Source organism: Papilio xuthus, unplaced genomic scaffold (assembly GCF_000836235.2).
Source record: "Papilio xuthus unplaced genomic scaffold, Pxut_1.1 DF827777.1, whole genome shotgun sequence".
NCBI lineage: Eukaryota > Metazoa > Arthropoda > Insecta > Lepidoptera > Papilionidae > Papilio > Papilio xuthus.
In genome coordinates, this window is record NW_013530872.1 from 4570849 (window position 1) to 4584167 (window position 13319).

The window sequence follows — 13319 nt, forward strand, 5'->3', positions numbered from 1 at the left end:
ATATTTACTAATAGACCCATCAAACTAAATTTAGGACAGTGTATAAAGTTGAAACAGTTTTCACATTCACACGTGAACTTTTGCCGTACCTACGACGCTGCTCCAAATTTGATCGAAGCTAGTGGAGCGGTATTTTATTAGTACGGAAATTTGCTAAACTTTGAATATGCAAACAAAATTACCGCTTCGCTACATTCTGTTTATAACATCAAAATGTTTTCTGCGGTTATGTAAGCGTATTTGATGTTATGAACCTTAAACCACAAGGTTTAACGGTGGTAGAGGTAGGAACGAAATATACAGTAATATTGTTTATAGTAATACGTATTTCATATCCTTTCCCATCTTGTTTCTTTTACTAACAGAATAACTCTTTCATATAAAAACATAGACTAGTATAGTTATTTAATCTTTTGTATTATTCTTTAGATGGATGGATGGATGTTTAATGGTGTGTCCAGAACTGCTGAAAGGATCACGATGAAATTTGGCATAAATGTAGAATATAGTCTAGAAGAAAACATGTGCTACTAAATTTGTTTTTTTTTTTAATTTCGCGCGGATGGAGTCGCGGGCGACCGCTAGTACAATATAAATAAAACATTTTATAACATTTTAGTTACAGTATATTAAATTCGGAAAGGGGTATATTCAAACCAACATTGGATTGACGCCTGCAGTCCCAAGAATATAAAAAACCCGGAAATAAGGACAACAGAATAAAAAGGTTACATATGGAAATAAAAAAGAGAATTTATGGGGACAACCTCGATGGTTGTCGTTAAGGAATGGCTGCGAGCAGTTTTAATAAATTAGGCATGGGTCGCACTAGCCGCCGCCGAGCCGAAGTCAAAGGTCACAGATTAACAGCTGGCTATTTCGGGTTGTGACCCGTCGCCGTTCCATTTGTGTAGTCGACTGACTGTTTTGTTATTGAATTATGACTTCATTTAAAACAGTCATATGAGGAAATTAAATATAAACAACAAAATAAATTCTCTTTAAAATCGAATTTAAATACGTGACAATTAAAGTTAAATTAACAATTATTTTTCTTATTTCTTGGTTTTACACATCGTATTAGTCTTTGTGACATATTTCTGATTAGCTGTTATTTTATGCACTAATTAATATTTGGTTAGTACAATTAAATTTTGGGATAACCATTGTAATATAAGCCAGTTACTTGTTACAATATGGAAATGACTTTATAATTAAAACACCCACGAAGTCCGTCCAATTATTAACATCTTTCCTGTTGTCAAACAGCCTATCCCTTTTACCCCTATCCCTGTTTTAAAATTCATTAAGTCTGTAAGTACCCTCACGACCTCTTTACTTAATTGTTAAAGTACCAAGATATTATACATTGGGTTATGCAGCCATTCCTTAATGTTTCCTTGAGTACTATATTACATACCGTAGTGCACATTCATCATCAGTTCACTATACGTCCCCACTGCGGGGCTCGGAGCCTACCCTAAGTTAGGGGTGACTAGGTCATACTCAACCACGATGGCCCAGTGCTAGTCGGGTGATTTCACACATATCTTTGAATTTCCTCTCAGATATGTACAAGTTGCATCACAATGTATTCCTGAACCGTAAAAACGTCGAATAAATGTATATATGTAAATCGCATATCGAAAACACATTGGTTCATGGCGGGATCCAAACCCAGGTCCTACAGATTACAAGTCAAGGGCTTAACCACTGAGCCACCTACGCCAGTGATAATATTTAATATTATTTCTGCTTCTACACTTTTGTTCATCACAATAAATTTCAAACATGACAACAAAATTAGTATACACAGTATGCTATAAAATGGTCCAAGGTCAATTATAGTATTGTCCTAATCAACTTAATTACATCACTTTGTTGGTGAACGAACTAAACTGTGTTTCTAAAATTATATACTTCTACAGACGTCCAACGATTGATTACTGTGGAAGGTTTTATTACTCTGCTTTTATTAGTCTTTTGTATATTTTTATGAAGTAAATCACGACTACATATTATATTTTGAAAATAACTCATGAAAAAGTCTAATTTCTTGAGCAATTATTATAGGTTTATATTGACACTAAATGTTGACTGTGAATCAGTCCGCTCGGAAATATAACAAAATAATTCGTTGCCTATGTCGTTTACCATACTATTTTTTACATCTATTTTAAATTACAGCGAGATCCGTTTAGTTGTTCTAGAGATATTTTCTGAAAACATCCATCCATCGATCTAAACAATAGCAATTATAATATTAGTAAGAAGAAAGATCATTTCATGTAGTATTGATAGTTTTTCAACTGTAAATTCATACTTATTAAAACGACTATTGGATTACACATTTTACACGATTATTTTTCAACTATATTTAAAGAAAATATTTTGGAAACAGTTTAATCAAATAAACAAAAGACAAAACAAATTAAATGGAAAAGGTTAGAAGTATAAAAGGTCAATGACACAGGTTTAAAACCGTAGGTCGCAACAATATCAAGGTATAAACGTTACATTTAATATGAATGTCGACCTTTAGCCTCGTCATATACCGTAACCGTATGTTTGTAGATCGCAAAATACCAGCAGCCTCCTTGCATTATTAAAACACGCTTTACAGGTGGTAACCTTAATATCCGGGTTTAAATTTTTTTATTTAAAACGTAACAAAATGATAAAAACAAATAAGTAAAAAAACATTCCTTTACGGCAGATTTTTTACCTAGCAAGTAAAACAAATGAACCTTTGGTTGAATGGTATATTATGATTAATCCTGGTAATAACGTTATTAATGTTTCATCCTTAACTTTAACATTCTGAAATGCTAAATACATTAGCCAACGTGACCTAGCTTAGGAAGAAAACTATTTGGCTGGCATTATCAGGACATGCGAATTTAGCCGAAAAATATTTGCTACTGGAAAAGTGAAAAGTATTCAGCAATCTTTAATTTTTTATTTGTTTATATTTCCAGCGCACAAGTACCAGTCTGTGGGGTGAATGGATGGGCGTGATGCACGGAGACGAGATGGAGTATGTGTTCGGTCATCCCTTGAACATGTCTCTACAGTACCACACTCGCGAGCGAGACTTGGCCACTCACATTATGCAGTCCTTCACCAGATTCGCTTTAACTGGGTAAGATTATACAGACAACGAAATGTAATAAAAAAGTAGTGATGACGAATGTGTAGTTGTTTGAATTTAGATACCTCCAGTTGTTTAATAAAAATGTTTTCATAATAAAAATTGATTAGTAATAGTCTACCTGGAAATTAATAATTGCAGATTATATAAGAATTTTACAAACTTGCGTTACCTCTCCGTTACTCATTTCAAACTCGTTATCGCCTACTAGACCTAAAAGAGGGTTTGCTTTCGACTACATATGTGTTTGTCAAGACAGCAGAGGCAACTAAAAATTTCGTTTAACGTTCTTCTATCATACTTAAAATATCAATTTTCGTTGCAGAAAGCCTCACAAGCCGGAGGAGAAGTGGCCTTTGTACTCGCGGTCGTCGCCGCATTACTACACGTACACAGCTGACGGCAGCAGCGGTCCAGCGGGTCCCCGCGGACCACGCGCCTCCGCTTGCGCCTTTTGGAACGACTTCCTCAATAAACTTAACGGTAACATAACTATTTTGTTTGGTAGGAAATCATGGTGTAACAGTGGTAGAGCTCTCAAAAACATCTTCTGCACGAGTCGGCCGTCTCGACCATTGAAATGCCGCGGCCACATAGGAGACAATCGTGAATCGGAAATGATTCTGTGTTTTGTCACATGTTTGTTTTGTTAGATTACGTCATACATCCATTTTAAGTGCCCCTATAGAACTGATTATCCACGTAGCCTTTAAGCAAGTCCTTATTGGCAGCTCTTCTGATCAACAATATTTTAATAATCTATATCTTGTATGTGTCTGTCTTCTTCGCTGGCAATAATTACACATGAAGCAAGTAATAAGCGTATTCAAGTATAAATGTATTTCGTTTTCAGAGTTAGAGCACGTGCCTTGTGACGGTGCAGTGACGGGTCCCTACAGCAGCGTGGCTGGTACAACCCTGCCGATAGTGTTGCTTACGACGCTAGCAACTACCGCTGCACTTTAAACACTAACCGCACGAAACGAACGTTCCGAGATTAGAGTCCTTTAACCCGTTGTCTTAGGTGGACGACAAACTTAACACTATTTGAAATTGCGACCAATTCATAATGCTTGATACAGAAGATCAATAGCTTCAACGACTGCTTTGGTCCCGTCTCGTTTTTTCGAGTTTCTCGTTTATTTATTACGACGGGTTGTTTGTCTTTAGTACTATGTAGTTTAATGTGATTTCCATCTCAATGTTATATAATTCATATAGTTTTATTAATTAAGTTGTATTGTTTGCATTAACAAAGTTTTGGTGACAGTGTAAAGTGTACGAGATGAGAGAGACGCTTATTACAAGAATTACGAAGGTTGAATCAATTGGTGTGATATTACGTATGGAATGAAAACTGTTTGACGGACATTTAATAATTACAGAAATGTGTATCCAGTCATCGGAATAGAATCGGGTTGATCATCTAAGATTTGATTAAATAATTATAGTTTACAAATAAAGAGATTATCTGCCTCTTTGTTTTAAAGGTGAAGCTACCTTTTATTTGTAACTATGAAAATTGCTTATATTTTGTTCCTCTATGTAACTTATTAAAAGTCCCTACTACACATTTGTTTATAATGTTGCCCTATGAGATTTAATTTATTTTTTAATGAATATCTATCCATTTTAATGTATTGTATGAGTATATATTGAGAATTTGATGTGTAGTTTTTGTGTAAGTTAGTCAAATGTTTGTAGTTCGGCTTTGTTTGGTACAGCGTCAGTATTGACGTAAATCACAATACATATCAATGTGTGCCTCTGCTTATAGCAAACGATACATATCTTTAAAGTAGTGACTTTAGAATTATATATTATAAAGGAAATATATAGATTCTAGGAAATTTTTACCAATATATGTATATTATGACTGTTTGTGATTAGGGCGCTATATTGTACCACTTGATATTCTTATGAAAATTCACATTCTTATGACTATGATCAAATATAGTATTATATATTTTGTAAATAATCCCTTCTTATGAATAGTTCACGATATTTTGAACACTAAATAGGATTTTTCTATGTATGTTAAAGCTATGTGTAATAGGAATATTAAAAAGTAATATAAGAATTTATGAAAAATTTTCGAATAATTTATGTATACATGAGAAACACTTATGCGCATTATTATATAATTAATTTGTTTCAACATATCCCAATAAATCATAACGTAAACATCATAACATTTGTTCCAAACTTGAATATTATTATCCATTCTATAGTAAAATGTAACATACAATTTAATTTTTACTAATCTTGATTCATTACTTGGTTCTTTCCATAAATAATTTGTAAAATTTGATTCATTGATTATTCCCCATAAAGATTGAATTGTTGCAAGCATTTTGCTTTAAATAAAAATCTTATGACTAAAATAAATAATAATTACACAAGAAATATTTAAGTATAGCTTTTAAATCTTTAAAGAGATTGTCAATTACTATCCAAAAGCGATATGACGAACTAAAGGCATGACCTATGCAAACCTATATCGAATATCAACAAAATTCCAACTGTTTCCATCGTGTAACGTCCAACGAACATTCGTGTGACAGCGCAGTCGTTCTTCTCATTCTCTTTGTGTAAAACAGAGACGGCAATATGTTGTAATACAAGTTTCACAGTCGCAACACATATTAACAAATTCACATAAACAACTGACGGTATATTAGCACAAATTAGCTAACAAAGCGCCTTATATTTCAGTGTTTCGCATAGTATGTCTGCGAATGTTTACGTAATCGTAGCTACTGCACCCACACTAGCTTCAATGGATTTAGCACAATTTGAGAAGTTGTATGGGATAGCTTTAATTAGCCTAAAGTAAACATGTAAAGAAAATATTTGTTAAGGTAATCCTAATATTAATATTTTATTTAATAGTGTTTTTTATTGTATTTATTTTGTAGTTGTTAACATTACTTTAGTTGCTTATTATCTCAATGTTATTGAACTAAGATATTATAAATATATCTTGTGTTAAAATATTCATTGGATTAAATGTTCATTGGAATGCTATGATTAATGTTTTTTTATAAATGTTTTCGAGTATTCAATTAGTAGGAAATATATAAGGTTTATAGTAAGCTATAGATAGGTAAAGTTAAAAATCTTAAGTTAATGTCAAATGAACTTAATTTAGAATTAAAATTTAACCGAAGCTCAAACAATGAGATAACACACGATATGAAATTTATTATTTTAATTTGAATGTTGCTTTAATTACTAAAATTCAGCAAAATGTTACTGTTAATCCATGATAAAGAAAAGCTTCTAATTTTCATGTTACAGTTTGCATCCCAAATAGACGAGTCAAATATGAGTTGCGTACACTTCTAGATCTGCGGAATCCAGTACTAAAATCTCGAATTATTTTTAAAGTCCTAATAGCTTCATAGTTTTCATTTGAAACCTTGATATTTTTGTTTTCATATTTATTACTGGCCTAACGAGTCTTAAAAATGTAATAAATAAATATTTCAACGTAAATTATTTTCTATTTTGTGTGTAAGTGAATGGAGCCGTGATTTTTTTCTGTAAAATTTAAATTTTTCTGTTGTAAAATAAAAAAAAAATCCGTTAGAAGAGCTGATTCTATAAACTATGCCATAATATAGAGTTTTAGTGTTTAGTGTAATTTTAATAAATAGATTGAATGTGATCGATATTAGATTTGTATAAATGTCTTATATTGTTAATTAAATTTAAGCTGTAAATTTTATTTTGAACTCAAAAAGAGCTTTGTTAAGTATCTGGATAGTTGGAATTCAATATATCTATATAGTCAGAATAACTAAGTGTTGCAGAAATAGTATATTATTAACTAATAAATGTTACACGATTACAACATAAATAATAATTAATAAAACATATTTGATTTATCTGTATTATATGATTCAAACTTTACGGTTGCTCGTGGTTAGCTGTGAATCTTCTACACAGATCTATTTGATGTAAGCCCACTGTACGTAGAAAAATCTAGGGGTGCTTTGCCCCCGCACCTCTTTGCAGCGCTTCATGCGAAATTCTGAGCAACCATAAAGTTTGGATAACACTATACTTTAGATGTAAAGTGCAGTAGCATAACTCGAACTTCGTTAGGAAAATAATTGTTCAATGTTATTTGTGAAACGCTTGCAATATGTTGTGCGAAATTTGAACGTAAAATGTAGACACTGCTTTAAATTAGGTGCTAAATAATGTATACATATCGGTGTGCACTTATTCATTTTACCTTATTGAGGAAAAAAACAGAAATGCGTTTGACATTGGACAATATATCCATTTTATACTTTGTATCCAAATAGTCTTGTAACCGATTTCTTAGAGTAAGGGCAAGCTTTCTTCGCGATTATACGAGACGTATCGTTAAATAGGTGTTTTAGAGAATGGTGTTTAAATAATGGCAGTAAAGGAATGAATACACTAACTTTTATAATAAGAATCGGTTAATTACGTGAGTATTGCGCCGTAATTTTGAAACCAGGCTCTGAAATACAACATTGATATCATAGTTTACACATTGTTTCTAATAGAAATATTAAAGAAATAGATAATTGAAAAGAAATAAGTTATTTTTTAAATTCATTTGTACAGTCGCACTAAGGTTTGTTTGTCTGTAGAAAAAAGAAGGAATATTTTTATCCAAATATTGTTCGACATTAGTTGATAATTTGCTTTAAATATTATTATCTCTCCTGAATAAATAAAATCAAATTAAAATCGTTCGTTTTTCTTTTACCTATACATTTTTAGTTCTAAATTCAAAATAATAAATCGAATGAAAATGACCAAAATCGGTTGAATACTATAAACTGCTGCCATCTAGTGTAATTTTAGCTAAAAAGTGTTTCAAGTTTAGTATATTTATTATTTCTGTCTCCAAGATGTCGTTTGATGTCGCCCTTATACTTAAAGCAGTTACAGTTATGTTAAGGTAAAGTCAAAACCATAAAATATTCACATTTCCAAACTAAACGTTTCATACCATAAATGTATTCGGGGAATTCAGAAGTGGTTTTATGAAATGAAACATCAATAGAAGAGTAAATTTTATATTTATTGGTTCGGGTTATCTTAGTACAATCGTCAACATAAATATTTTGACTAGAGTTGAATATGTATGCGAGCGGGAGATTCGTTTATTTACAGTTACACACATTCATAATAGTTTTTATTAAATGCAAACTATAATTTATGCTAAATTACTGTATTATAATTTAAAAAATACAATTTTTACAAAAAAGTAAACGAAAATTTAGATAACTCAATTTTTTTTGTAACATAAGAAATATGGAAATACACAGACTTATTAATACCACGAAAATAATAATAAGCCATAAATGTGTATTTTATATTTTCATATGTTTTTCAATTTTTTATTTACTACTTTAAAACCACACGAATGCCTAATATTACATTAGTACACGGAACCATTGCGTTACATTTCGTTTCATGAAGCGATACATAGATGGCTCTTAGTACAGTTTACATTTCAACGGTGTCAGCGCAGATGAGATCCGCGTTTTCGATACGATCAAGGATCAAAGGACCAAAGCCGAGTGTCACGGAGTTTTTGTATACGCCACTGGACACCAAACGGACGACAGTATTCTCGCAAGCGATGAAAGCGGGTCGTTGACCTGAAACGTAAGTCGTGTGTTACATTCAATATTCTTTTGATATTGTACTCAAGTTCTTTTGTAATTCGTGAACTATTGTTTGTATAGGGATACATCGTTTATTTGCTACAAGAAAAACGTCTTTCATCATTTGAGATGAGATTGTACAAGGCAAATTATATATGTCGTTCTTTATGTATTCATTGTATGTTATCATAGTTTCTTTGTTATGAAAATGTGTATTAGAATATTAATCAGATTTATTTATCGACGCAAAGAAAATTAATTGAATCTTGTTTTTAAAAGAAGTGGACTCTTAGAAACCTAAGTTTAGTTTTCAATTATGAATTTTATTAAATTTAAATTAAAGTTGTTCACAATTCATCGTTAAACTAAAGTGAAACCGCTAAATATAGTATAGAAATGTTAGAAAAATATTTAAAAGAAAAATGTTTTAACTTTTGTTTGTCAAACACTCTTTTGACGACCAATCAATAAGTAGCACAAAGAAAAGCAATTTTGCTTCTGTGTAAGATTTTTATCATCAATCATCCTTCACGTCATTACGTCTATTCACATCTGCCTTATCAAGTTGATCCCGATAGATCCTTAGTTCAAGCATCAGTCCGTAAAGATTTAAATTTATTTTGTAGATGACTTCAGACTGTCGATTCAAATTTTATACTGTAAAAATGTAACGAACCAGCTATTAAATACAAAAATGTAACTTTATTATGAACTATTTTTAATAACTTTTAGATATAAAATCTTATACTAATTTATAATTTGTACTTTTAATTAAAAATAACTATTGTACTAATAATTATAGTATAACAAAATGAACAATACAATGAAGTGAACGTTCCGACTGAAGTATGGTACAAAATGTTAGCGCACATGTAAGATTTGCCATATGTTTCTACTGCCGAAACATTAGCAAAACATATCCCATCCCTCTCATTCTCCTTAAGAAAAACCGAGACAACAATATTGCTGGATTATTTCAGCATTGCAAACGCAGAGCTTAATGTATGTTACCTGCAACAGAGTCGAGTCCGCAGACATTATCCAGCACCTCCATGTTCGTGTGGTCGAGGCCGACAGCGCCGCCGATGTCCACGTAGTCAGTTAGACCCCGCTTCTTGCACTAAATCAGTAATTTGATTATTTAAAAAAAGAAATTTCAAAATCGGAGCATCACGGGTGAAGTTACGCGGTGTCACACAAAAAAAAACGGACGAATCGATCACCTCCTTTTTGAAGTCGGCTAATTACAGAATAAAACAGATTAGTTTCACTAAAAAATAAAGAATCAATCTTCTAGTTATTCCAAATACCCAAAAATTTCATTTTAAAATCGTAAAAAAAAAGTCATTTTTCTATCTATGGTCGTTATCTTCCTAATGAACGTTTGGTCGTAAGAAAGTAAATACTTTGGAACGAAGCCAATATCATCTACAGACATTAAGTTATAGTATTTATGTATTTATTTAAATATCATATTACTGTAAGATGTGTAAACACAACCAATAGGTTATTGACTGGAAATTTCCTGAGTGAAACGTTAGTAGTATTGAGATGTCTTTAGGTTTGTACAACTAAAATTTTAGAACAAGCGTTTATTATAGCGCAATAATTTAGAATCATCTAAACGTATTCGAAATACTCTCAAAATTACTTATAAATAAGTATCAAATGGAATAATGCTAAAATAACAAAGAAAAAACACCCTTTGTACATCACAAAGGTTAAGCCGAAACGACAAGAAATATTGAATAATTTGCAAAGAAATGTTAATGACGAAGAAAATATAAATTCTATGTATATTGTTTTTTTGTTAAGGTTCCTTTGCCGTGGTTCTTTTTGTTTAACCTTATTCCTTAATTAAAGACCAGAATGACAAACTTTGTCCTGAATGTGCCCAAATTTACTTTTTATATCTATGTGTGTTTCCTTAAATACATACGAGACCAAATTAATTTTACGCATGTGAAATTTATTTGTACGTAAAAAATTGACTACAAAAATGCAAAGTTATCAAGGGATGAAAGCTTTTAGTGCAAATTTAAACACATAAATATTCATCGGGGCATCAGACGCATGGGAATCAGTCAAAATTGAGATGCTTTTTCAATTTATACGAGGTCATGGCCTAAAGGTTAATTTTATCAGAGAGTTTTTTTACAATTGTTTCTAGTGTCTTCACTTATTAAATTCTATCTAACATATTGATTATTGCTAGAATAATTTGCAGTATAGTGTTAAAATGCAAAATCACTAATGACTAAGCCATAACAGAAACAAGGGATACAATTTAGCTGAAATTAAAAAAAAGCAGAACTCCATTACATTTATTTTACGTCAGCGCTTGATCACGATTCTATCTGATGTTAAGTGATCTTGTAGCCGAAAGATAGTATAGACAGCATAGTAGAAGATTTGTTCCTAACACATTGTTTTGAGAAAACAAAATTCGCGAATTTGCTTGATTTGTTCCAAGTAAAGAGAACAAATAGTTTAAGCAAGTGTTGTTGTTAGGTCAGCCACCCACATTAGCCGACGCTATCTGTAGTTCAGGCTAACTAGTTCACGACATTTAGAACAAAGCCGAGTGGCGAGGGTCGCTAAGTGGATAGATTTTGCCGTGATAATTTGACAGCTTTAATTACACTCGACTTGATTTTGAAATTCGTACATATATAGGATAGAAGTGGAATAGTTCTAGGATGTATAAATGATAATAGAATAATTAAATTAAAAAAAAAACAATTATTAAATGCATCTAAAACTGCGTTTGCTCAAAAGCTGATTTATCCTTATTGTATCAACAATTATTATACTTCTACTTGATTTGAAACTAATTGTGAGTTTTCAATGCCACTACACTGTTACAAAAACATGTTGTCTTCCCTCTTATTGTCTTTGAAAAAGTACAGATAACAATTTTTTTTCTTCAGTTGTTTCGGCAATGGAAAGTGACGTTTAACTTCTATCTAGACGTTAGAAATACACAAGATTTATTAAATTTCATTGAGTGTATGTTAACTCAACTAACTAAAGCATTTTACTTAAGCTTTTTATAACGCATTATTTTTTTCAAAGTGTGAATTAGGTCAGAGCGCAACCGCTGATAGCGGGTGTTGAACTTCCAAGCAAACATATTACAAAGCTTATCTTGAACTTACAGCGTTATAATGGCCTAGAAACTTTAAAAATGTAACCATCATGCACGATAGTGCGACGAATATTAATTATTCATAAATTTCGTTACTTTTCACTAAATTTCGTACTTAAAAAATGTTTCCGTTAATAAAATATGTTTCTCATGTAAGTGTTATATTGGCTACTATTTTCAGTCTATAAAAACTGTTATGGACATCATGTATGGTATTAGTCATTCATCTGTTTAGTTTAGGCGTTATAGGTACACATATATGTACAACTGACCCGACGAGAGAGGCGCTGCTATTGCAATGGCATAAAGGAAAACTCATGACATGAAGCTACTGTACGAAAAGGACCTTGCGACACTTTTTTCACATTGGCAGGAGAGTGTTGGTTGTGTGCTATTATAATTTAAGTTCATTCAATATTTCAATAAACTTATATAAAAACATCTAAACACTCACGTATATTCGTCCGGTAGCGACACCAATAGTTGCGAGCCCATCGGGGGCCCTTCATCGGCGTCATGAGTGAGCGACGGGCCGCGTCCGCGAAATAGTACCAGTCCCACTCACCCTGATGAAGGGTCCCCGTATGGGCTCTAAACTAGTCGGTGCCGCCACCGGATGAATATACGTGAGTGTTTCATCGTTTATATATAAGTTTACATTCAATATTTCCTTATTCTGTTATTTTCTTCTTAAAAAGATTATCTGTGTATAGTAATTAAATAAACTATGATCCAACTATTACTTTAGTGAAATTTATTTGAAACACTAATAGACAGCGTTACGCTAAAAGGCAAACGGTTCATGACGGGTTTATTAAATTAAGTTGCGACCATGATAGGTCTCGGTCGATTGCGTTAACTAAAATTAACTTATTAATTGACATTTTGGTTAATTGAGACTGTAACCAAAATAAGTGGTTAAAAATGTTACTAACCACTATTAATGCCTGAAAATTTTATGCATTATTAAACTTATTTAAATAAATACTTTCCTAAATAATATTGTGGTTATCGTGGACATATATTGTACATGAATTCATTCAAACATTGTGCTCGATTATGGAACTTTTTACATCCTTTTTATTGTATCATAAATTTTATGGGTGTGTAAGAACGTTTACTTTTGGCTACTTAAGACTACTCTTATATATAAAATAAAAACTTAATTAAATCGCAGAGTCTATTTACTTCCTTTTAAAGGTATATATAAGTATCTCTTATTGGTTCCTTACTTTAATAATAAATATAGATTATCAAATAAACGATTTTGTTTAGTTAAAGTTTCAAAGTAATTATTTCGTTAAAATAAATCTAATTAAATTGTTATTGACATAAAGTATTTTGTATATTTGTATATTGACTG

General features: G+C 31.6%; 2 protein-coding genes across 3 annotated transcripts in view; one reads left to right on the forward strand and one right to left on the reverse strand.

The window, feature by feature from the left end:
• The window catches only part of ace2 (acetylcholinesterase type 2), a 37810-nt gene extending 31175 nt beyond the window's left edge, over positions 1–6635 (forward strand). Inside the window, exons 5-7 of the mRNA XM_013309511.1 lie at positions 2979–3142; positions 3477–3634; positions 4005–6635. Coding sequence (XP_013164965.1) covers positions 2979–3142; positions 3477–3634; positions 4005–4117 — 435 coding nt within the window. The 3' untranslated portion in view covers positions 4118–6635. The remainder of the gene's footprint in view (positions 1–2978; positions 3143–3476; positions 3635–4004) is intronic.
• A 1919-nt stretch (positions 6636–8554) lies between these two features.
• Positions 8555–13319, reverse strand: part of LOC106115970 (corticotropin-releasing factor-binding protein) — a 103026-nt gene continuing 98261 nt past the window's right edge. For both annotated transcript variants that reach the window (XM_013309660.1, XM_013309659.1), the window contains exons 6-7: positions 9820–9928; positions 8555–8802 (exon numbers count right to left, since the gene is read on the reverse strand). In XM_013309660.1, the coding sequence (XP_013165114.1) occupies positions 8648–8802; positions 9820–9928 (264 nt within the window). In that variant the 3' untranslated portion in view covers positions 8555–8647. The remainder of the gene's footprint in view (positions 8803–9819; positions 9929–13319) is intronic.